Here is a 27,092-nt window from a genome sequence, read left to right as displayed (position 1 = left end):
ATCCCTAACACACTGGCGAACTAAAGCCTCTTTGAAGTAAACCCTTTTCCTTAACACGGTGAGTGTAGTGAGGGGCCCGTTCATCATAACAATAACACTATAGTGACGGGGTAACAGCAACCAGTGGAGAACCTGTGTAATAGTCGACTTGTCCGTTTCGTTTCGTGGCGCCATGCAAAGGAATTCGGCTCATGATTTAAGGCTGTAGTCGTGTCGTGTCGTGTCCTCACCATTTTTTACAGGTGCTTCATAATTATTTTCTTCGTTTTACTTCTGCAGTGCTTGTTTATTTGTTCTGTGCTTATCCGCTATGTCTGACTAGGAGGGCTCCTGCCAAGGGAAGCGAAGCGACCCGTTGCCAGCCCAAAAGGAGGGGGGGGGGGGGGTTAGATTCTTAGGTAGATGCCGCTTTAGCGGCCGCGGACCCATGGATATTGAGGTGTTGTTACGTTGTTTGCGTGTGACTCAGTGAGGCGGTACCCTATTCAGTAACTAGTGAAAATGTGTGCACATAACTTGCGATGAAATAAAATGGGTTTCCTCACTTGAGCAAGTATACATTGATTGGGCCCGTCATAATACTTTACAAAATATTATGATTCCACAACGACTTTTCGAAGCGGAATTGATCTATGGTACATTTGACACTGACGCCAGTGGCTGTGCGTTCTGATTGGCTTGACACGCAAGGGCGCAGGTAACATTTGTGTTGTCTCAGCTGAATTGCACCATTACACGCCTAAATTCACAAGAACAAGCTTTGTGCTTTATCAGACGCATATTATTTGCTCCGTTTGAATGTCCTACGTATTTTCGAAATAACCACGAAACGAGACGTGGTGCGCTGTGCAACGGTTTGAGTACGTTTCAACGAGAACGCTCAGGGCGTAGCGAAAATGTCCTCTGGGATGTAATTGCGCGTGAATCCCCACACAAAAGCACTCCAGGCGCTGCCACGCGTGCCTTTGTACTTCCCCGCCACAGTTCAGAAAGGCGGTTCTTGCTCACCGAGATGTTACGCGGGGAGTTTCTGCTCTTGTATTACTACGTTTTGTGCCTGCCCTAGTATAGCCGATATTTTGCTTGTGGTTTCGGTTTCAGTTTTACCAGCACATTTCTTGCATGAGAAATTGAAATGCGTAATTGGTTAATCAATAAAAACTCACCAGTTGTGTAAATGATTACTATTAGGGAACATACTGCAATTTATGAATTGCAGCCGGTAAGCTGGTTAAACGTGTCCCCTTGGAACGAATTTTCAGGATGGCGTCAGTTTCGAGATATTCATTCCCAAAGTGTGCGACAAGATACATGGAAGTGCCATTTACTTTTGTGTTCATTACGTAATATTACATCTGTTAAGAAAGTGGAACAACAGCGCATTCTTGTGGCATGTTTGATGGCACACATCATGATACATGCCTTATCCTTACAATAAGTTCAAAGTGGATATGCGTTATTAACTGACCAGTTAGAATTAGTAAATTGCAATATGTGTTTTAAAGCAATTTGAAAAAGTAGTTAATGTATATTGTTAGGCAATTGATTATGCATTTTGATTTATCGTCCAAGTAATGTCTTCAGCTTCAAGTTTTCTAGCACAAGGGCTTGATTTATGCCACGTACCTCAGTTGATTATTCTTAATTTTGCATAATGTGAAAACAACACTCCGTATGTTTAAATGAAATGACCAATATGCACCAAGGTTGGTCTTGGCCTTCGCTGTCTCCTTCGTGGCTCGTGAAGCTGAGGTTTCTCTGCTGTGCTGCAGTTCACTTGTTAGAATGTTTAACAAACGTTCAACAGACGTCCCAACTCCATGTGCTAAAAAGGAAGACCATATATAAATATCATACTTACACCATAAATATTACCAATTAAGAAGCACTTGCTGCGATCTAACTTGTTCTGGCAAGAACATATTGTGTTGCCGCAGCTCCTTGCATCTTTCTTTCCAAACATTAGTTGTTTTTTCTCCTTCTAATTCTGCGGTGGATATGACGGAGTCATCTTACCTTGATGATGAACTCAGCCGCTTTTGGCGCTGCGTAAAAAACATTTTTGGGGCTTCACTGAAGCTTCAAAGTGGAACAAAAGGAGCTTGAGTTAACAAGTATTTGCTAGTATATGCTCACAGTTTGTTCCGAGTAATTTTTTTTTTTTCAGAGCCTGGTTCATCTGTTTTTTTTTTTTTTTAATATCAACTCGTACTGGTCTTTATTTGCTGCAACCCGGTTAACAACGGTTTTTTTTTGTTGTTCCTTGGACATTTCAGTACTATACACACGCTCCAAATATTTAGGTAATATCTATTTTATAAATCAGCAGTAAAAAAAGAAAAGATGAGACAAAAGGTTTGCGATCGAACAAGTGCACGTACAGTGGCCTTTTTAGGCACAGATTCTTCATCGTTGAAATCTTGCTCGATGATCAATTTGGGGACTGGGATCCTCTTCGGCAGTTCCCGAGTTTCTTTCTCTGCAGCTGCAAATGTAGGCGCGGATATCAGGCCAACTCGCTGACGAGAATAGACGATTGCACTTACCGCCAAGTCGAAGTATCTGTGCTCGACTTTGTCTTCCCAATGTACAACATACAATTGTTTGCCAGCGAAATCTGTCTCCTGCTCCGGATGAAAATCGCGGATGTCATCCACTCGGACACATCTCCATAGTCATGATCTAGAAAACCAACTAGGCCATGCATCGCGAAACAAATCGCATGTGCAACGGGCTAAAAATGCGTACTACACGGACAACCAGCCAGCAAAACAACGGCGAGGACGGCGCGGATTGTGGATTGCGCTCAGCTTAGTGACACATAGCCCTCTGACCAAGTAGTCAAGGCTGCCTGTGCAGGCCTGAATTTATTTACGCGCACACAGTGAATATGTATTCATAACATTATCACAAAGGTGACTTATGAGTGCAAATTTTTGACACAGCCTCGGTACTGGTTATTGAAATAAACAGTATAATGTTGATTAGTCGCTTTTTTAAGTCAACCGCATCATAGCCGACGCAATCCAGATCGCACGACGTTTGCATTTTGTGTCCTGAAAGATTTTCGCTCAAGCGCATGCATTAGATTGATTTGTCTCTTTTTTACTTAGTTCTAAGTGTTTATGTCGCAGTGCCAATTGTTGCCTCTGCCGCGGTCATGTCCAGGACGCCTAAGCAGTAGAAGCTTTATTTAGAGCCATTCTTTGATGGGAACCAGCTGCCGAGATCAATGCGGTACAGGGCGTCTCGCCCCGCAGCGAACATAAGGCAAGTGCTAAGTGTGATTTCGGATGGTGTTCCTGCTACAGACGGACCCGCTGGGAATTCTACAGTTCGCGAGAACGACTGGTCAGACGGGGAAGTCGACGAGTGCGATGATTTTGGGCAGAGCGTCGATGAGAAACGCCATGCACGGAACATAAATGAAGATTGTGAAGGTGAAGATGGCGGCTTCGAGTCACTTCCGAGTCTAGGCTCTGATTTCTCAGCAGAAGACATCGCGATCTTAGACATGGTCTTCCTGGTCAACTTTGGCCAATCGTGGACGCAAGTAGCGCACATGATGAAGCTAGTCAGTTCTTTACTGAAAAGAAGCAATCACCCAGAGACAAAGTTCTTTTTGAAGAAGTTAGTGGGGATTTCGACTGAAAGCGTGGTTTTTGGTTTCTACTGTCCTGAATGTATGTGCCTTTTTGACGAATGTGAGGGAGGCATCAAGTAATGGAAAGAAAAGGAAGCAACATGTGCGCATTGCAAACAGTTGTATGCCGGAGATAACTTTACGGCGCAAGGAAGTTTCTTTGTCATACTTTCCATGGAGCAGCAGCTTGCTTAAATTCTATCATGAAGAAATTTCCACGTCACTGAAAAAGTCTTCAGATGTACTGTCACATTGTTCAGAGGCCGTCTCCATAACATACGTCACAGACAGTCGTTTGTATCGGTAGCAACGCAAGTATCTCGGTCTCTGTGATATGGACTTGACCATGACGGCAAACTCTGATCAAAGTCCGGTTTTCAACTCGTCAAAGTTTTCAATATGGCCCGTTCAGACAATAATTAATGAGTTGACTCCAGGATAGCGGTACAAAAATCCTACAGTTGCCATGCTGTGGTACGCCCAGTGCCATGCACATATGACATTGCTGCCAGAAGCATATGCCAAGCAAATGGTCTCACTAGCCGAGACATGGATCAACTGAACGTGTGATGGAGAGTGCTTTCAGTCAAAAGCAAGTAACCTTTCTATTTGTTTTTGTAATTTCCTGCTATAAAACGTAAAGGCACGTTATCTGTCTCTCCACACAATTCTACAACCAAGAAAGCGAAACAAATTTCAGAAGTGTAAAGGAAAATAAGAAATCACAAAGTTTTGTTGCACTAGCTTTCTTTTCTTTTTGGAAGCGTCATTCGTGAAATCTGATTTTGACTGCTGTATAACACGGCTAAAAGCTACCAACCTACACATTTCTTTTTACCTTTAAAGTTAGTCACCATATTGAATGGCAATTAGTTAATTAGGTTATTCCAATGAATAACGTTATTGCTGTCAGAAGACCCATTGTCAACACATAAGCTTTTGAGCCAAGTGTAATACCGGTGTCACACGGCCACTTGCAATCGCCATTGAGCCCGATTTGCATAGAAATTATGGACCACACTTGGCACCCTTCCACAGCTTGAACAAAGGAGACAATCTGGCCCGAGAAATTCCATCCCAACTGTGCTCAATTGCCATTGAAAGCGCGCCATTTGACAACAATATAACAATATCCCATTTTTTTACATCAGAGACCTTGTTTTTTTTTTCTGTCTTTACAAGCCTACTGTTTCACTGGTACGGCTGATGCCCTAGCCAGGTCTCTGATGCAGAATACAGTCCAGTATTATAATATATAGGCTTTGTGTGTGGTTAGTGTTTGCACCTTGGCAAGTGCATTGAAGGCAAACCAACAGACTTGTATACAAAAACGTATGGCTGAATACACTTTAATCTATGTATGGCCATGGTTTACCATCCCTATTTTGCCACTGTAATTTGGTTTGTGCATTCCTGTTATTTCTTCTACAGAAATTTGAGTTTTGAGTGTTCTTTCTGCAAAGTAACTTTGCCTCAAGTAAAGGTCAATGAGCATTCATTTACTTGTAGTTATACAAACTTTATGAAAGCTTAATATGAACTTCACATAAGCATGCACTGACACGGCTATTGGGAGTACCACGCGTATGCAGGAACATTAATAAAAGTTGAAATATTCATTATTCATTGCAGCAAAGCTTTATTTGCCTACACTCCTGAGTTTTGTAGTTTATTTGTCTCCGTCACAGTTACTTGGCATGAACAATCACGTACCTTGTCAGTGCCACAGCTCTGTCCGAAAGGACTAAATAAGGGGGGTGATTAAAGACGCGGTTGCAGAGCACAGAAGCAGAGTGAATGTTCGGGAAGTGAAGGGGCCATCCCTACCGATTAATTTGGTGGGATTTGACATTGTGTGGAGCTAACCCCTGGCTACATGCATTTTGTTCTCCTTTGCGTGACAGGCCAGTTTATAGAGTTGTGGTTGTCTAGTGTTGGGGCTTCATATTGCATAGGAACCCCACAGTATGTTAAGAAAACTTATGAAAGGCTATGGGCCGTAAAGCCTGCACAGTGCATTGCACGCCTGCCGAGATCTGTTCAACTGAGCAAGATCTGGAAGTCAAGTGAGTGGCACCCAGCGCTTTTATATTTCCGCTTTGCGTGTGTTGATAGAATGTTGCCAGGCAAGTAAATGAAGCCTTACAGCCTGCTGGTGAAAGCAATGAGTCTCTTACTTCCAGGTACTGTGTCAACTGAAGACGTAAGCCACACCACGGAATACCTTGTGCAATTTGTTATTGAAGTTCAATTCCTTTATTTTATTTCAAAAAAGAAATCGCATCAAATGTGCATTTATTTCTACACCTTGTAAAACGTGTTACAATGAAAGGGCCACTTTGGACACACTCTCGCTTTGTTTTTGAAGCAAGAAACGGCAATATTAAAAAGCTCATTACTTCAGCCAACGGGGTGCCTCATCATGAGAATAACAGAGTGCTAATGACCAAAAAAGTTGGTGCATACAAGACAGCTGCGAGTCGTCAAGGTAAATATATTGTCCGCTGTGATTTGTGCAATGAAGAATCACTAGCTCTTTTGGGCAAACCAAGGCTTGTCGGTGTGTCTCTTCGTAGATTGAGTTCGTATCTCTGGGCGTGTATACCACAGCGGACAATACCAGAGACTTGACAGTACTAATTTCACAGCTCTACGACAGCTAAAAATCTGTATGCAAAGATACCGCATATTTTCTCAGTGAGCTACAGCGACAGAAAGAGAATGTACTTTGTATTGATGAGCTAAGTTAGTAGTCTCTGTTTTGGCGCCACACACATTTCAAGTGTTCAAAACTAGGGTGCAGAGAAGGTCATAGACGTTGGAACAAAACATCTGTATGCCTTTGGTTTGAATGTGATGGAAGGCATTTTTTTTTGCAATCTCGCCAATCGTTTCCAGTAATAAAGTTTGTAGTTAACCTTTGTTTACATTCTGCTTTTTCTGAAATAATTTTAAAGGCACCTTGCTGTACTTTTTCATAAGTCTGAACACACTAGAGTGGTTGCGATGCATTTTCATTATTATATTCCTGCATAAATATTTGAACTAAACCTACAAATTATGTTATATATAAGAAGGGCAGCGTTTACCGTTCTCATTCCTCAACACGTTTTACTCTTGGGGCAATGCCCATAGCAGTGCCCCGTTCTTACTTTTTCTTCTTTCTTTGGTGACTCATTGCAATGCTTCAAAAATTTTCAAAGCGTGCTGAAGAGTGGCAAAAGAATGCGGAAAGGGTGGCGGAATCACGCCATCAACCATCACTCTCCCGTTAACTATAGAAAATTTAAGGGATGTGCACGGAGTAAATTTTCTAGCAGTGGTTCATAAATGCTTACTAAATGTGTAAGCATTTCTTATGCTTACCCACCGAGAAAAGTGTCCGTCCGTCCTCCCTTCGCGTGAGACGATCGCTTTCAAGATAGAGCCAGCCAGCCGTGGAAGAAGACGACGACGAAAGCGCGAGCAGTGACAAGAAAAATTTGGAGGTAGACCAACTTGAAATTTGGGGATGGGACAACATAAATTTGGGGGTGGGCCAAGTTGAAATCTTGGGGGGGGGGGCAACTAAAATTTGAGCCGGGGCCATTTTAAAGATGGGGGTGTGCCAAATTAGGTTTGGGGGTCAACCAACTTGAAATTTGGGTGCGGCCTTACTTGAAGATTTTAAGTGGCTGAATTTTAATTTGAACGCTGCCCAGCGTCCTTCGAGTCATGAACACCTCATGTGCAAGGGGAGCGTTGAGACGCTTGGCGCGTTATCATTGGTGCTGCTATGGGCATTGCGCCTGTGTTCTCAATACCTATGTTCTCACTAGGCACTCAGAACACAGGCGAGAGTTTGCGTAGACAAGGAACGCGCACATAACGCAGGCTTGAGTGAGCGACAGCAACCATAGAGTTTCCTACAAAAATTACTAGAGGGAACTCTGGCGCTGCAGTCGTTGTCCTACCATGGGAATGATGGGAAGTACGTGGATTTGTCTGATCTTCGTGCTTGTGGATTCAGACCTTCTTGTGGCTTTGTATATTACGCTATATAAATCTTATTATCGTATATTTCGGCGCAATCTATATTCTTCGAAGTGCGAAAGACACGGGGAACGCGTACAATTGCTATTACTTGCAACGATTTAGCTTGTCCAGGTGGCCAAATCCAAACGCGCCAACCGTCTCAAGGCACTGCCATGCCCGCGATAAATTCATAAGGCCGTTTCATTCGCTTGTCGATACATGCGTCCGTGGCTTAATGGCTTCAATGTCAGGCTTCTATGCTGGAGTCCCTGTGTTCGAATGCTGCCGTCGGGCAATTTTAATGATGTTTACTTAATTACTTATTACGCAATACACTGTTGAAAATGACGAGTTTCCAAAGTCACAAAGCCGTTTGAAGCCAAAAGGACGAAGTTTAGGCAAACCCATGTACTTCCCATAATTCCCATGCTGGGAGAACCGCTGCCATTGCTGCTCCCGTAGACACTAGCGCCAGAGTTCCCTCAAGTAATTTTTGTAGGAAGCTCTATGACAGCAACAACGCCTCACGTGATACTGCGGCAGCTGGTGTTCGCTTTCGACCGCTGTGCTCCGGCGAGGTGCGCTCGTGCCTGGCGTTCCGGCTCATTCGGCACGATGGCACTGAAGAGGCGGGATGCGGCGAGAAAATCTGACAAATGTCTATTAATGCCAAAGCATTCTTTGCCACCAGAAATTCCATGAACAGGTGCGCATAAGCGTGGAAAAACAAGAAAGCAAAACTACGCAAACACGAAGTCAGCCGAGCCACGTAGTGTTTACGAATTGTCTTTACAGGCCACGTGTAATGCTCAGAAAATTTGTCATGGTTTTCGGGAAATTAGTATTCGGCAAAGTTTACGCTAGCTGCAACAGGAAATTTAAAACTGAAGACGTTTGTGTTGTTCACTTCATCCGGATAAACTATTGAATGTAATAACAAATAAATGTTACTTCCTTAGGTATCTTTGAATATTACTAATGAACGTTGTCGAAAACATCCTTTAGTACACCGCTAGAGCACCTTTCAACATTGTTGTCATCAACTTGTGTTATGTGGCTCGGAGGTTTCCTGTGATGTTCCCCGAGCACTGTTGACATTACCGATCGGGATGCTTTTGTATAGAGCGTGATGGGAGACGATAATACATTGTTTCCAGGCTGTTTCCCAGATGCGATTACTAGGTGGCATGCTGATGAAGAGATTGCGCGTTGTAACTTTATTTCAGACATATTATTGTGGCTTATGGCGTCTCAATATAGAAAACGAATAATTATTGATGGGCTTCCTGCCTACTTGAAAACGTCAGTAACTATGAATGTGAAATAAAATAATTTCATTAGAATTAACCCAGAACACGTTTGGAAGATCAGTAACCTTCAAACCTTGCTGCATGCTTAAGAAATGAATTGCAAGTTGCGCACTTCCACTCTTTTACCTCGAGTATGCCACTGCGGCATGGAACTTCAACACCAGTAAACATGTTAACTGGAAGCTATTCAGAGCCAAATAGCGCGCTTTTTTATTTGCTTGTAAAAAATGTCCTATCGTTAGGACCATTTGAAGGGCAACTATACTTCTTCCAGGCCTACTCTGCGACGAAATTTTGAATGAAAATACAGGATCCCCGGTTGTGCTATACTATATCATCCTAGAACTTACATCCTGCATTATTTTTTATTCATTTTTTTATTCTTTTGTACAATAGACTACCTTATTCTGCGTGATCAAGTTTGGTTTGTTGGCATTATTTTGTGGTGTTTATATATTAACAATTGTATATTGCATTAGTTATGTCATGCATTATTGTTTCTATTGTTTTTGTTTTTTGCTTCCATCGTGGTTGCGTAATATTAAAATTTGTTTTTTATACTACCTGACAGGGTGTCCGTTTACAGCCTGGTGCTCAGGGACCTCCTTCTGTATCTTCAATTGTATAGCACACATTAGTAGTTCAATGAAAAATGATTCCGATTCTAAAAAACGAACACATCTAAAGCTGCCCACATGCATTTCATGGCAATGTTAGTGCTGTACTTATTAAAGAGTGCTTTTTCCTATCATAGGGTAACCAAATGGAACAAACTTCCTGGGGCAATTTTTCTGCCACTAATGTTTTCCCTGAAGCATTGAGAAACCTCATACTGCCTCCAATGGCATGAACATTTGTGGTAGAACACCCTCTAAAACACACTTTGTGCATTTTCTTTTTATTCGCTTCCAACTTTTTCTTGTCAGTGTTTGTTCATTGACATATTATATTTCATTGAACAAACAGCATTTGATAGTCTGTTTTTTAAGTACGAACAGTATTTAAGCACGGTCTCTTTTGCATCGTATATTTTTTATCAATTTAATCATGCAACCCCTGCTCGTGTGCCTTTGGATAATTGTACTTATATGAATAAACATATGCTGTTCATCTATCAAATCACTTACATTTTTTTCTTTCAAACATGAAATAGAGACCTTGAGCCATTTGATCTCAAGGTGTAGACTGCTTGCACCTAAACCTGACAAAATTATGTATTGAAACATTTCCTGCAGATTAGTAAAGAAGTTGCTATTTTTGAATTGTACATATAGATTGCAAATATTGTACAAGTGAAAACTGTGATGGCACACACACACGAACAGACATAAAGTGTATGTCTGAAATTTGACAGATACCTAGCCTTCAGTTAAAGTGCAAAAATATTTCCGCCCCTGTACTGCAATTTCGCTTGCTCTCGCAGAACAAAAACTGTATGGACACATTGCATTGACAATGTGGGTTCGTTAGCAATTATTGGAAACACCACCTCGCACCCCCTTGTTTGACAACAAAATAGATAATAATGAGATAATAAAATTGTGACAACATATTCTCAATTCGAATATGCTAAAATTATTCAATGTAAACTTCCATAGCGCACATATCAGTTCCATCTAGATGCATGGGAAATACTACTTTCAATATAGGAACAAGAACTATCCATATTTAGATTCATTAATTTGCTCAACAAATTGTTTTCCAGCTATGACCAGCTCAATAGATTCATAAAAACATGCTCCGATATATTTCTACCTAGTTTCCCGCTGCAAGGCACTTTTCCTGTTTGCTTTCAACTGCGTGAAACTTTAGCTCTCTGTATATAAGATTAGTTTCCAGGTTAACTGCTTCATCTAAACTGCAGATAACATACGCCTATTTGGCGCCCAACTGGGACCATTTATTGCCCATCTGCTCTGCATCACAAAATTTCATGACCATTTGGTGTCCAACTGGCACCAGTTGGTTTCTACTCAGCCTCCAGCTCGGACCAGTTGTTGGCCAACTAGCCTGTACTTGGAAATATGCCAGTTGGTTTCTAGCTGAAACCAGTTGGTTTCCACTTAGCCTCCAATTGGAACGAGTTGGTTACTACTTTGCCTACGACTGGGACCACTTGCTTCCCTGTAGGCGCCCAGTAGAGACCAGTTGGCTTTCAACTGGGACCATTTGATTATCATATGGAACCACTTGATGCCAATTGTATCCACTTGAGTTCCTAGTTCAGAATCTTCACTAGGGCCAGCAGCATGCGCGTAATGCATGCAGAAGGAGCACGTAAACACGTGCCACCAAAATGACTCCAAAGCGTGCACTCAGCGTCGAGGACACCCGGTCCCAAAAGAAGCGTCGCGTGGAACTGGAGAGTCTTTGCTACGCAGCGAAACGTGGTGCAGATTGCGCATGCATGTATACTATGTATAGATGGAATTATAATAATTAATTAAATTACAAACGGCCAAATTTCTAATTAAAGTTTAACACTTCTGCTGCGTTGGGGCTATGTGCCATGTGAGGCAATGATAATGCTCAACCCTCTTAAAAATTAAGGACAATGGCGCACATCAACGCCTCAAGCAAACACCTCTCCCTGTGTGTTCTGTGGACTACGCAGACAAACAGCAGCAGTAGACGCAAGGTAACTTTTAACGTTAGCTTACCACTCTCGTATTCGGCTAAAAGTATCGTCAATCAATGCAAACAGCGTATAAAGAAAGCTTCGCTTACATTGATTGCCACAGCACATGGGATCTGCATATATTATTTAGGTATTTTCACTTGAGTTCACTTGGTGTATCATTACGGTCTGTGAAATAGTGCCAAGGTAAAGGAGATGCGTGAATCGTTGTCTAAAAGCTAACATCAATATTGATTTAGTTTATGAATGCCACACTGAAGGGTCGATAGCCAAGCCCTTTTACAAAACACATTACCACTAAGTCGTTCCACATTTAGCGCTAAGCCGTGCAGAAATGAATTACATGTTCTAACGCGCAAGATGCACTGCAATAACGTTATACAGCAAGAGATACAATATTTGGTATTCGGAGGAAGAGCAGCAAGCGCGTCCATCAAAGCAAGCATTTTTTATGCAAGACAACAAGGAACGTCCATGAACTGTGCAATCATAAATCCTACGCAAAGGAAACAGCCCATTTCACAAATTCCATGGCATACAGCGTAGGTGTTCTCGGTTGTTCACTTGAAGAGACAAGATAAACTTTCACTAGATTATATGTGGCGGGGCCGGAAACGCGTTTGCATATACAGGCAGCAGGATTATCCGCGCAGGCTAAGTATGTTGTTTTCGCGCAGAGGAAGGAACGCTGTCGCTCAATTGTTTAATATGCACCGACGCATCTGTTACTGCAGGTGGAACTTTGCGAACATGACTGCATCCCCCCGAGTTTGAACACTGTCATCGGGAACTGCCGGAAATCCTTTTACCCATAGATACTGACACCGGCGGTGCTACGCTTACATACAAAATCTCCCGCAAGAAATTCTATCTGCGGCAGACAACAAGCAAGAATACTGAACCTGTATGTCATGATATTGTTGAAATGCGCATTTTTGCGCTCTGCTTCTCGCCAGCTCGCCAGCTCAAGGACATGTTGCCGGTGTCGATGTGTCCGCCGCCTGCGCATCGGACAAGCGACGCACCTGTGCTCGTGGTGCCAGCTTCTCACAAAACAGCTCCTTTCTTCGTAAGCGTATGCAACGGACCAAACATTCATCAGCACAGCGCTGCCGTCATTTACTCCTGCTAAGTTCAGATCAGCTTACTAACCCTTGTTCACACTTGCTGCAAGCCAACTACGCCATCTTTATTTAGAAGAAAAGCAGACATGGACACACCCGGCATGGTTGCTCAGTGGCTATGGTGTACGGCTGCTGAGCACTAGGTCGCGGGATCGAATCCCGGCCACGGCGGCCGAATTTCGATGGGGGGCGAAAACACGATGGGGGTCGAAATTTCCGGAGTCCCCCCACTACGGCGTTCCTCATAATCAGCAAGTGGTTTTGGCACGCAAAACCCGTAATTTAAACTTCATTAGACATGGACACCAGAAAACAAGGAACAGGCATGAAACGGAAATTGTTTCTTGCGGAAGTTTTTTATTTGTTGTGAAATAAATCTTGAACAGAAGAAGTTAAGAATAATATAACTCGTACGTTTTCTTTTACGCTGGCTAGCTTCAAGTTGCATACATTTGCGGACTACATAAAATGGCGCAGTAAAAAAAATTGTGCTTGGTTCCGCAACTTTAGCCTGGCATTCATATAACCACTTTAGAGATGCATTGAAATCGGAAACCGCAAGGGCACCGCCATGTTGCTACTCAGTGCAGGTGCGCAGGCGCTAACGATGACGTGCAATTAAGATGAAACAAGCAATGAATGCGATCCTGAGCCTTCTTCAGTATGGTGGCGCCACCTAGGCCAGGCACCTGCAAACGTTTCCTTTCACGCAGCATAAATTTTCCATCAAATGTTTATAAATAACCACCGGGTCTTTCAGAAAAAAATATTGAATGAACTTTAGACACTGCCCATACGTACGTGTTATAAGTATGTGCTTGCCTTGCATCTCATTCTTTAAGTATTTAGCGTTACAAAAATGGGAGGCAGCAACATGGTGGGGCCTTAGCTGTTGCAACTTTTTGCACCAGCTATTCTTCGAGAGTTCGCATACTAACTCTATGGCTTTGGCTGCGCTGACATAGAAAGTTGTTGCCCAGTGTATAGATGAAAAGCTCTCCGTAACCTTCATGCATTGAAATCGGTAACCGCAAGGGCGCGCACATGTTGCTATAGTCTATGCACTTGCAATCGCAGACAACTAGCTACGATTCAGACAAGACGAGCAATCAACTCCATCTCCACTGCACGACAAACCACGGGAGCATCTCCGAACTTGTTATTCGACAACGCACATGGTTCTTTGAAACCATGTTAATAATGGGGTCAAAATGCGAGATGTGTAAAAGCCACCATGAGACAAGACTTCCAGTAAATTTTTATCCACTTGGTGCACTGAAATCTTCCCGTATATGCTCCCGCAGGGAGCGTAGTTGCGCATAACTTTTCCGGCACCGCTCAACGCTATTTGCAGAGCGCTATCACGTGGTACCACATCACCGCAAATGTTCCACTACACCACTGCGTATCCAAGTTTACGGCCGCGACGTGTTTTCTTCAGTGCCATCGACATTGCAATAGACGGACCGTCAAGCGTGCGTTTCATTCATCGGCCCCGGGTATCGGGTAGGGTATTCGACGATATTAAGTCAAGGACCTAGTTGAAGTCGCACAAAACGTGTAATATTGACACTTGTATTCCAGTATACGGAGTGCAGCGCACCAAACTGCACAAACAGCAGGGAAGGTGGCAAAGCTTTTTACGCGGTGCCGTGTGGACAGACATACGTGTGCCGGTGACTGGTACGGCTACTGCGTATGGACCGAGACCGGCAGCCTCTGAAAGGGACCAGGATACGCGAGGTGAGTCCGTTTGTTTACACGTACGTCAACATTAATCTCGAGTAACACCCCTGTCAACGCTTAGATGCGTACGCCTTGCATGAGAGGTTGTTTACTTGTACAATTTTTGGCGAATATGCGCAGTGAGACACAGATGTGGCACAAATAATAAACGACATGTCTGTGTCGCGCTGCACATATATCTAAAGCATGTTAACCTACCAACTCGTGCAATTCGCTGTGTTGCTTGTACGATTGTTCTGGCTATACGGTTCTAGAACAGTGTATTCAAAATAGAGTAACTACTAGCAGATACAATTTGACCGCTACACCCTCATTTTTGTCTCCTGTGTTTTTTTTTTTTTTTTTTTTTTGACGGCCTTCTGATTTTTCATGTAGCGTTGAATGATGTGGTGGTGTTCATTGTTTCGTAGCAAGTCAAAACCTCGCGCGCTCCCGCTTGTGGGACAGCTGAGATAGCTTCAGGATTTACAGCCCGCAATATCGTACTTGTTCGATCAGCCTTGGTCGACACGTAGAATGTAAAATTCTACCTTTATGTTTAATATGCGCTGTGCTACAGTAAATTCATTTTAATATCCTGAAATCTCATGTTGGGATGGAAAGTCATGTATAGACATACAGATGGTTGTCATCGGCACTACTTCGTTCGTTCTATATCTACAAGACTCGCGGGCTTCTTCTAGGTATCAGACCAGGCACACCTTGTTAATATTGCGCATGTTTCTTCGGTAATTGTGTTTACTTATCACTGAAACTGCTTTTATGCAAGACCACTTCACAAAAGGCCACTTGACATGGCGTGCTAAAATAAAATAAATTTTCCTTGCCTCTTACGCGATAGGTCGCAATGCTTTGTAACCTAGCTGTGTGGCCAAAGCCTGTTTAATGATTTTATTGACTTGATATAGGGCCTTTAACTACTGGTTCTTCTGCTCTGAATAGCACGAAGAGATCCAGAAAAATGTGCTAACATACTACGGTCTGCAATGCGTGAATAATTACTTGGCAAGTTTCCCATCTTGATGTGATTAATGCAAAAAAATAGCCTGTTGTTACTCCTAATAGCTTATCGCCTATTCAGTTACCTTGAATTCGGCCCCCCAAAGGCTCCAAGAACCAGTACTCTTGCTATGCAACCAGCAGCCATTGGTCATCCAATCCCTTGGAGAAAATCTAGATCTAGATCTAGAAGCTCGTGCATCTTGATCTCTTTCCACATGCAAATTTGCTGCTACGAAGCACCTGTTTATCTTGCGGTATTAATGAATCGCAACAGAAGCTTTGCATAAAATGTGCGCATGTGAACCGTTGAAATTTTTTTAAATCTACCTGTCTGCACCGCATACAACGAAAACGTGCAGCTGCTGTGAACGACGGTTAGTGATAAATGACGCCGTGTTAACAACCACTTACATAACTGCAGGCGCGATAGTTCTCTCGGCGACGAGCATTATTCGGCTGGTTTCGGCAGCTGGTTTCGGCAGCGAAATGACCCCAGCCAATATAGCTGTGCGACAATTAACAATGTCGACTCAAGCTTCGACGCGCACGTCAGCTTGCGGCCACTGTGCTGCGGCAAGTGTGACGTCGTTTCGAAAACTTTCGACATCGTGTGTGCGATTATGTCGCGAAATTTATCTGAAGCAAAAGCATGTCGCTATTTTGTAGCGTTGCCTTCCGCTAGATTCTTAGTCGACTCACGGCCAGCCGATCCCGCTCTAACGCGGGCGGAGCGTTGCCCGGACCACGCAGCGCGAAAAGTAATTAGCATTGGAAAAGCCATCACTACAAAACATCACCCTCATACTGAGTGAGTGAGTGAGTGAGTGAATAAACTTTATTGCAGGTCCGGCGAGGACGCGAACTCGTCGCGCACCCGGTTAGTCCCACGTCGGAACCGACAGGTCTAGCCCGACAGGTCGCGGGCACGCCAGACGGCCAGGATTTGCTTTTCTAGAGCGGGGCTACGCAGAAGCCAGTTGCGAAAAAAGATAACCGTTGTATACCATATGCGTCGTACAGCCCCGATTCGCCATTACTTCCTGTCACGTTCGTACCACTTGCGCGGAAGTTTCGCGATATAATCGCGTACTTTGCTTTATTTAGGCCCCACGGAGAATTGTGGCAATCTGTGCTGGGCCGGACGCGCTTATGCAGCACACACTTCGTCTACGGTCTTCGAAACAACGGTAACACCACACTTGCCGCAGCACAGCGGTCGCAAACTGACGTGCGCGGCGAAGGTTGAGGGGAAATTGTCGCACATCCGCATGGGTTGGAGTCATTTCGATGTCTTCCACGACGTGGTGCCACCTCCTCCACGAACATATTCTAGCTGCTGCGTCGCGAAACGCTGAAGCCGTCCGGTGTGAGACCATCTTCCCTTCTTTTCGCACGCGTTGGGAGCCGCGGCGCAAAAGCGCTCTCATCACTGAGGCAGCTGTCCCCTCATCAACGGCACCAACATAAACAGATGTTAAAGTAATGCAAGAGTCACGGTCCTACCTGCGTTGTAAGCGTGTAGGCCCAAAGTAGTCGCCATTCCGGCCTAGCTTCCGAGGGGACCGAAAGAAGCCAACTACGACGAAGAGAGAGAGAGAGAGAGTAAAACATCTTTATGATTAATATTTGAACGGCGAGACCAGTGTGGGAGGAACCCTCAGTCCAGGGTCTCTAAGATGATTCCGGCGATGTTTCTAGCCCGTTGCATCACAACTTCGAGCACCTCGGGAGGTCCGTCGCGGAGGGCATCGTCCCACAGCTCTTTGTTGCGTAGGGGGTAAAGGAGAGTTGGCAAGGGAGGAAAAAGGTTTGCGAAGAGAGATTGCCGCCGGTTGTCCTTTTACACTCGCGGCAGCCGAAAAAAATCAAAAGTGTAAGGGACAGTTTTTAAGAAGGCAGGGAGACCATCAAGAGCGTTATCAGAGAGGGAAGTTGTTGTCGCGCGTAGTAGAAGGATGGCGCTAGTTGTTTTTGTTGCCGCTGAAGCGAATGGAGCAACTGAAATGCTCTCTCTCTCTCTCTCTCTCTATCTCTCTCTTGTCAGCGCATTGGTAGTGTCTGCAAGATAACATAAAAAAGCTTCTCCCCTAGGACTCATGACGGCGCTGGTAGTACCAGCGCAATAAATACTTTGATAACTTGAGAGTACCGCCACATTGGAATTAATTAATTGGTAAACTTTGTGCTTCTATTTTTTTTCAAACATCCAAATTTTGAAAATCTTTTTAAAATATTCAGGCACTACATATAAATCGAAATCCCACTTCCCGCAGTCACTAGAAGTTAAGTTTCTCACCCAAACGCAACAAATTTAATTAAGATCGGTCTAGGAGTTATATCCGAAAAACGTTTTTGCGTTTTACATGTGTTTGAATAGGCCGCGTCAGACTTTGGCCTGGGCTAAAGCTTTCTCTTAAAGGCGAAGCTGAAGCGGCCTCCTAATTTCCTTTATATATATATGTGTGTACTCCTCTATGGACGCGCTTGCCATTTACTAGGAGATATTCAAAATGGGGACCTGTCAACACTGGCCGTGTCCGCCATCTTGCTGACGGCGGACGCGTTTGCTGATGGACCAGCCTTAGGCTTTTGCCACGGATCTTTTGTTTCACCCATAGCAACGAACAACAGGGGGAGAATAGCACAGAACAAGGGCGAGAACCTCAGCTAGGCTGTCGAGCGAGCACTTCCGTTTTGTCATTCCGATGGGACGACAAAAGATGGCGGATGGCGCTTTGTGACAAATCGATAGACTTCCATGTTGTTGGCGATCTTTGAAATCCCTGTTTCTTTTTCACTCTGGAAGGTGCGATAAGAACACCAGCTAAGCGAAGGAATGACTAACCACGGCGGTAGCGCAATCACTATGGCGTCGCTGAGCTAAACTCGAGGACACAGGCATAGAGAAAGAAAAAGACTTTTTTTCTTTCTCTATGACACAGGTTCCATCCCAGCGGTGGTGGCGGCCTTCCGATGCAAGGATGCTCGAGTACCGAGTACTAGACGCCCGTTAAAGGACGCCAGGTGGTCATTATATACTCCGGATCCTCCTACTATGGCATGCCTCGTAATTATAGAGTATGGCTTTTATACGTACCATCAAAGAAGTTAAATTATATTAAAACGGAGCGGGCGAACATGGCGTTTTATTCATTTTTTTGTTTTTTTATATGGAGTGAGAATCCTTAAAAACAGTAAAATGATTACACTGAGAGCAGAAAGAACTGCGTTACCTTACTTTATTATGTAAGATGCTTCTTAACTTTAATAATAATAATATTTGGGGTTTTACGTGCCAAAACCACTTTCTGATTATGAGGCACGCCGTAGTGGAGGACTCCGGAAATTTTGACCACCTGGGGTTCTTTAACGTGCACCTAAATCTAAGCACACGGGTGTTTTCGCATTTCGCCCCCATCGAAATGCGGCCGCCGTGGCCGGGATTCGATCCCGCGACCTCGTGCTCAGCAGCCCAACACCATAGCCACTGAGCAACCACGGCGGGTGCTTTTTAACTTTAGGACATGTGGCAATATCGCTGTTGGCACCAATAGGCTGCTCGTATTAAAAACGTTTTGTAGTAGATTATCTGAGCAACCACTGAGAGACTATATTTGGTCATCTTGTTAGGACAATAAAGACTGCTAAGAGCATTATTGCACAACTGAATAATTACCACGAGGTATTTATAGAGACGCAGCAATGACCAATGTAAGGACACGAATCCCTGTTTAAGTTTCCTCATAGTTCGATATAAACGAGTTCTTTGTCCTGAAAGGCGTGTGTGTGCGGTATACCGTTTGCCAAAACCAAAACCATCTCCATCGGGTACCATTTCCAACGTCTCCATCGGGTAGCAGTCAAACTGTTCCTAGATCACAACGAATAGGGCGTAAAAACGTAAACAAAACACAATTTATTTTACTGCTGTGCGACTTGTTGCGTGACTTTATTTTAGCTACTTGATGCGCAGTAACGCGTTAAAATTCAATGTGTATAGGTAGCGCGCCTTGTCTTTCCCTTCCGCAAAAGCGTATGCGAAGCTAAAAACGAATTATAGGAATAAATGCTGTATTAATAATACGTGGCAAGCGAACTATCATTTAGATCGGCGCATCAGCATAAATATTCCGGTGCAAAATATCTTGCGTACCGTTGAACTTGCATGACGTTACGATAACCACCTCACGAAGATTTAAAAAAGTAATAACTAAGACAAGAATGTTGCTAAATAAAGAACGAAGGAAATCCCTGGAGACAACTGGGATCAAAATCCGTAGATGCTATAATTACGAATGTCATTTTCATGATAACACGCAAGGAAAAATAAGTTACCGAGAGGCTGGTTACTTAGTTTCTTTTGACGTCGTTCCAACATAGTCAAGACTTCGTGTCCTAACTGAAGAATGACAGCTATGCGCATATATTACAGAGGCCTACCGCCTTGGAGTGAGTGAGTAAACACTTTATTTAAAAACATGGTATTGACGGATGACCTTGTTGTTAGGCAGCCACAAGCCCCTGGGCCCCGGCGGCTTCTTCAGCTCTCTCGATGACCTTGGCCTGCAGGTCAGGGTCGGAGCTGAACAACACGGCCTCCCACTGCTCAGTATTACTTATTTCGTGATTTGTGTGATTTTCGGCTGGGCACGACCACATAATATGGAATAGATCCGCTTTTTGCTTACAATGCTTACATGTATTAGGGTATTGGTCCGGGTAGCAGTAGTGATAGGCTACGGGGTTGGGGTAGGTGTTAGTCTGAATACGTCCCCAAGCTACTTCTTGTCGCTTGTTAAGCGATTTGTGTGCTGGCGGGTACACTGCCCTGGCTAACCTGTAGCGCTGAGTTATTTCCTGGTAACTGACCATGCGATCCCTCTCTGATTCTAGCGTGAGCCGTCCGTGTGCTCGGTTGGCGAGTCCTCGCGCGGCGGTGTGGGCGGCATCGTTGCCGGGTAGGGAGGAGTGTGCTGGTGCCCAAATGATCTGGATTGGTCGTGGGTGTTGGTTGGTGTCTACTATGTGTTTTATGGGAGCCGAGACCCGACCTTTCGCAATATTGCGTACTGCTGCTCTGGAATCGCTAATAATGTAATGACAATGTGTAGAGGCTATTGCCAGAGCGATAGCCGCCTCTTCCGCTGTTTCGGAGCTTCTGGTGCGAATTGAACCACCAGCGCGTATTGGACCTGAGGAATCCACCACTGCAAGGGACATACAGTTGCGTTCTATGTATTCTGCTGTGTCGACATAGACTACATTTTTGAAGGCGTGGAATTTCCGATGTAGGGCTTTGGACCGCTAAAAAAGAAAAGCTTATACAACTGTAGGATATAAACCTGGGTAGATGTGATGTAGGACCGCGGCTGTCTTACATCACATCTACCCAGGTTTATATCCTACAGTTGTATAATCGCGGCCGTTAGCACAGTACGGGAAGCCTCGAGCTCGCTTCTCCCCGACACCGCCCCAGCTGCGGGGCCCGCCGGGGACCTTCTCCATCGGCGTCGCCACCGCTGGGAGGCGGCTCTCAAAAGTTCAGAGTTGGCAGACCAGCTCTGGGCCGTCCGGCAAGCCAAAGATGCCGCCCGAGTCCAAGGACTTGGAGCCGCCACCTGAGGCCACCACAACGAAACTGCCGGCCATTCATTAATAAAGTTCCTTCTCTCTCTCTCCCTTATACAACTGTAACAAGATCTTCAACTTCACCAACCTTTATTTTGACGCCAACTAAAATCAGTGCTTTGTACCCAAATTCGCAAATGGTGCTAGAATCCGTGAGTGCTACACTATTACAACTGTATAATGCCGAGAGTTATTCAGAGTATTTGCGCACTTGTTTCATTAGATCTTACAATAATTAACGAAAGTATTCTGATATTTTCACGCTCTGCGGCCAGTCAATGTTAGCACAGGGCCTCACGTGCGCGCTTACAAGAGAAGACTGTGGCAAAGAGTGTCGACGACTTGGTCGCAAACTGCAGCGGCGAAAGGTACGTGTCGCCGCAGAAGGTGCGTCCGAAACGCACAAAGAGAAATCGGTCCATGACAAGCTTTCCAACGAAATTATAGTTGCGCCTCGTGGCGAGAAACGCCGCCTCCATGGCCCACTTTGTTCTTGCGTGCACCTTCCACTCGGTCGGCTCGAAGGTAACATTCAGCGCCTCCTTCGCATACGACGCGAGACACGTTCCGAAAGCTTCTTCGGCCTGTCCTTGCACTCGGTGCCCGTCGTGTGGCGAAGCGGGCTGCAAAGCGGAGTCAAACATCAGCTTCGCAATCATGACGCCCATAGTTCCGTAGTTTACACTGGGCTCCGGAGCCATTGGGTAGAGAAAGTCTGGTTGCAGGGTAACGGCTTCAAATTGTCCCCGAATAAGTGGCAAACGTCCGAGTTCTTGGCTTATATTGATGCGATGCCCCGTGAGTCTCGTGCTTAGTACGAGGTTGCTTAGAAAGTCATCGCTGTAAGGTTCTTCCAGCGCAGGATCTTCTTCTGTATCCACAGGTTCTAGTTCAGCTGGGAACAGAGGCAACAAATAGCGTTTGTTTCACACATCGCCTGGGTAAAAAACCAATGCTGCCAAACACGTTATATCGCTAAAGACACAATAGTGGAAACCACCGCAGACTCTCAAATAATAGAGACCGTTACTACTTGGGTAATATTCTCGACAGGTACTAATTACGCCATGATGTGGAATTTAACAGTTTGTCAGCTCTTATTGGCCCATACGGCTGCTGCAGTTTCTCTGATTTGCTCAAAATGCCGCCATCGCAGAATTTGGCAATACGGTGGAATTGAAGGATGTCCAGGACAGTACCCCTGAAATATATGCATTCAGGCATCCAAGCCAACTGTGGCCAACCCGCTAATTGATCTTACCAATTCATTCATGCAGTCGTGCAGTCGTGATGTCCCTGTCTTGGAGATGCAGTCACTTCAGAATTTCGTTGTGGTGTAACATTTACAGGCCCCCCAATATCGGACGACAAAAAATATTCAGCTATGCATCGTTTGAAGCAAAGCCGTTTCAGGAACTCGGCCCAGCATATTCCCATCAGCCCCTCTTCCATCGTGTAGCCATGAAACTTTAATTACCAGGCCCCTAGCGAAACGACTAATGTTCATCTCCGAGGCATTTCACCCAAAGCAAAATCCGGCAGTATATTTAACAATTGTATTTGAAGAGAAAGCACGTTGGTGGGAGGCAAACATGTTCTTACTGTGTATTCTGACGGCACTCATGTGATCGCGCAGTACTGTTTTGTTCAGCTCAAGCCCTTTGCTTAAATTCCACCATTCCAGCGCTGCTCCTCGAACATGCTTCCAGATGGCAACGATGGTGTCCGCCACCTTGTCCTCGGTCTCCTCATCATCAGCCATGACCGTCGGCAGTGCACGATTAAATTGCAAGTGCAAGAACTCCACGCACCTGCATGCAAACGAAATGAAAAGAAAACGTGCCGTCTATGCTCTAAAAAAAGCAAAAAAGAAACACTGGCGTGTTGTGATTAGAGGCATGTTTTCGGTATTGCATTTACTAAAGATTCTCACTTCGTTTATAATGGCCTGCATCTGCCTGGCTCTAGCACATAGTTGGGAAGAAGTCATGCTCTCAAATGTTGTATCACACAATACGGCCAGTGTTCTCTAGTTCCCTTTAGCATGGATGTTCTTCCTTGTACGTTTCTGTGTTAATTATTACCACCGCAGGTAATTACTTAATACTAATTTTTTCCTCATATTTCATGTTTTCCGAAGGATGTGCAGTATTTCCTCGCTGTCCCCAATAAACAGAGACTGCCACTGACTTCATATTTGTTGAAAATACGGGAAACGCACTGTGTGTAGTATGCGTACAAAGTTTATAATTTTATAAACCATTCATACTGCGAACGAATAGGGTGTGCTTGTAATGTAGCAAACGAGAGAAAAATTAAGGGCGTTCCGTTCCGCCATCTTGTTGGGGCCCCACTTGCTGTCATAATGTAGCATAATCATCATAATTATCAACTTAATCAGTCTATCTTTATGTACACTGCAGGACGAAGGCCTGTCCCAGGGATATCCAATTACATTTGTCTTGCACTGCCTGGTTCCCACTTGCACCTGCAAATTTCCCAATTTCATCACCCCACCTACTACGGTGTACATAAGGCCACTTTCTTATCGTTTCCCGATAACACCTTGGTTGAGATGCGAAGTACGATAACACCTTGGTTGAGATGCCAAGTACATCGCAACAGACACTTTGCGGGCCATTCGGATGAGATTAACACCTGAACCACGCTTCCGGTTTCGGTTGTAGGCGACGGCGTTTTGAACGCTAGCTGGCGTGCGTTAAGGGCCGTTTATAGTCCGACGTAACGCCCGCGCGCGCGCGCGCTACGTCACGTCGGCGAAAACGACCCCTCTATAGTCGGGCGCACCGGCGCAGCCAACGTAACCGGCGGCTTCCGACGCGCCCCGACGGGCCCGGCGCCGATATGGCTCCTGAGCCATTCGCGTGTCGGAGTCGGCGGAACTCTCGCACCACAATGCATTGCGCGCGAAGAACAAGGCGCCAACACAACTCCGCAGACGGCGTTTGCGGACGGCGCGCGACTTGGCGAACGTTCTGCGCATGCTCCGAAGATAGCAGCCGACGGCACGCGCGTTGAAGTATAGAGGGGATGGCATCTCGGCTGGCGCAGCGCAACCGACGTAGCGTGACTGACCGCGAATGACGCTCGCCCGCGCGCCGATAACGTCGGACTATAAACGAGCCTTTACGCCGGCTGCACTGACCGGCGTGTCATTTTTTTTCTTCTTTCAAGGGAAGCTTGTATTGGCTCACAAGTTTGGTGATGGTCTGGTCACGTAAAAACCCAGTTGTTCCTAGAGTAGAGCAGCTGCGGGAAAGGGGGTTTTGATGATTTGACAGCTGAGTCCGCGCAAAGATTCCAGCAAAGATTCCAGCATCAGCAAAGATTCCAGCTGCATAGGCACGCGCTCACGCCACGCGCGCAACCATTTCGAGCCATTTCGCTTCCGCCGGGCAGGGAAAAGGAAGGAAAGGGTATCGCACGCGCTGCGCCGGCTTTCAGTCTCGGAAAACGGATGGCACGGCCACGCATTGCGCGTTCCCCGGAGAAACACAGGCAGCCTTAGATGAGCTGCGGTGAGAACTCGCCCGTGAAACGGCTCGCCGTTGACGCGCTGATCCAGTCGTTAAAGGGCCGTTTATAGTCCGACGTAACGTCCGCGCGCGCGCGCGCGCGCGCATGCTACGTCACGTCGGCGAAAACGACCCCTCTATAGTCGGGCGCACCGGCGCAGCCAACGTAACCGGCGGCTTCCGACGCGCCCCGACGGGCCCGGCGCCGATATGGCTCCTGAGCCATTCGCGCGTTGAAGTCGGTGGAACTCTGGCACCACAATGCATTGCGCGCGAAGAAAAAGGCGCCAACACAACTCCGCAGACGGCTTTTGCGGACGGCGTGCGACTTGGCGAACGTTCTGCGCATGCTCCGAAGATAATAGCCGACGGCGGACGCGTTGAAGTATAGAGGGGATGGCATCTCGGCTGGCGCAGCGCAACCGACGTAGCGTGACTGACCACGAACGACGCTCGCTCGCGCGCCGATAACGTCGGACTATAAACGTGCCTTAAGGGCTAAATATAGTCCAACGTAGCGTGAGCGCGCGCACACGTTACGTCACGTTGATGAGAACAGCAACGTCTATCGTTCAACCGATGGTTCGACGCACTGGCGCAGCCAACGTAACCGGACGCGGCCAACGCGCTCCGACGTGCCCGGCGTTGAGCGACGCTCACCCGCGCGCCGATAACATCGGACTATAAACGCACCTTTACCGCCCCAGCCCAGGCAATCCGACAGCGACATGAATTTCCCGAGCTGAGGGAGTTGTGGTTGCATGTGATTGCGCTGTAACAATTTTTATGTCAAGTATGCACCAACTCGCCCAGAAAGAAGTTTTAATGAGGGAGCGGGAGGCCGAAGCAATCCAGCACCGTTACCTGTGGGTTACTTAACCATGACGAAGGTCAAGCGCAGGCAGAACAAGCTTCGCTTACCCCTTTTTCCAGTAGGGAAAGAGGTGATATTTCTTGCTTGTGCTGCTCAACCCCGCGCGGTCTTAGTGCGGGATAGTTTTATTCTTTACTAAAAATGATTGCGAATGATCCTTACAAGCCTCCATAAAATAAGTGCCACGAGCAATTTCATAAGGTAGACGCAAGACGTCTTGTACATGGAGAAATGTTTATTTTGATCTATATAGATGGTCGTTCCGGGCTTTTTGTGCATTTATCAAACGCTGTGGCGCCAGGTAAATAGCAGTAGCTCCTGTACGCAGCTCCGCCGGACAAGATCAGCTGAAAAAACAAAAGTAGAGGCGAAATGAGCGGAAGTGGTGAATGGGCAGCATTACAAACAAAAGCAATTCGCTTTTACATACATGGCGTCAAAAATGTCCGACTCATCCCAAACAATACCATAAAATGTGAAGAAAACGTCTGCTTTTCAAGCATTCCGTCATTCCCGCGCATTATTTCGTGCACTTTAAGAGCACAAATACACGGGCTACTGTGGGTTTCTAAAACAACTTGGCATCAGCGGACGCGATGGTACGCTACGTACACATATTTGGCCACAACACAGGCTCTAAGTCAAATCATGCTAGACGCTCGCAGGGTACCTTCTTCTCGCACTCAAGTAAATTGTGTGGGTGCAGAGCGTGTTTCAGTCGTTCAGAAGACAGTTTTTGAGTTCCTGGTTTTTTAGCCCTCCGCATTATTTTTTGCGTGCTTTGCCGGCGCAAGCAACACCCTCCCGAGATATCACTTTTGGCAATCACTCGTCGCGTTTTCGACAAGCGTAAGTACAGAAGGAAGGTATATGTTGCGGGTCCATAGAAAGCGTCACAAGCTTGCCCCACTAAGATCAGCACATGTCACAGTTTGTCACCACGACCGAGCCTGCTCTTTGTTATATTCGCGCACAGCTTTCTGTGGCTATGAAAGGAAAGCTACGGAGGCAAAGAGCACACAAGTGAGAGCGCTTCTGAAAAGAGTCCCGCGTTTTCGTCTACTTTACTTTAAGCTGGGGAAGAGAACACATGCGCACCTTATTAGCAACCGTTAAATAAGACAAAACACACTGCTTAATGTAAAAGCCTATTTAATTTGCAGCTTTTCCCTTCCGCGTCCGGGGAAACGCAAAACCGTCACACGTGGAAGCTCTACGTCGATTCACCGTCCGTCCGAGCAACCAGAAGCACTGTCCAATGACGGAGGACTACTCCACGCGGTAACACACTTGCAGAAGTTCCGCCCATGTAGCTTTTCGTTCACACCCACAGAAAGTCGTCCGCGAGTATAATCGCGTACCAACGCCAGGCGTGGCGAGCGTGCCTCAAGACTATCCCAAAAAGAGACAAAATTTATTATAATAATGATTGGGTGAGAGAAAGCCTCACGAACTTGTTTCAGCCGGGTTCAATACATGCGAAGCTAACTGAGTCATACGGCTGAGCTGCTTTTTGCTAACTGCATCACATAGCCGGGGGCGGCGAGCGTGCCTCAAAAGTATCCCATAAAGTAACG

General features: G+C 45.6%; 1 protein-coding gene across 2 annotated transcripts in view; it reads right to left on the bottom strand.

Moving 5' to 3' along the window:
• Positions 1-21,210: 21,210 nt before the first annotated feature.
• LOC126540873 (uncharacterized) overlaps positions 21,211-27,092 on the bottom strand; it is a 42,771-nt gene continuing 36,889 nt past the window's right edge. For both annotated transcript variants that reach the window (XM_055076023.1, XM_050187701.2), the window contains 2 exons: positions 22,708-22,916; positions 21,211-22,000 (listed from right to left, as the gene is read on the bottom strand). In XM_055076023.1, the coding sequence (XP_054931998.1) occupies positions 21,387-22,000; positions 22,708-22,916 (823 nt within the window). In that variant the 3' untranslated portion in view covers positions 21,211-21,386. The remainder of the gene's footprint in view (positions 22,001-22,707; positions 22,917-27,092) is intronic.

This window comes from Dermacentor andersoni, chromosome 2, assembly GCF_023375885.2.
Source record: "Dermacentor andersoni chromosome 2, qqDerAnde1_hic_scaffold, whole genome shotgun sequence".
Taxonomy (NCBI): domain Eukaryota; kingdom Metazoa; phylum Arthropoda; class Arachnida; order Ixodida; family Ixodidae; genus Dermacentor; species Dermacentor andersoni.
The sequence above is the reverse complement of the archived record's forward strand: the minus strand, read 5'-3'. Positions and strand labels throughout refer to the sequence as shown.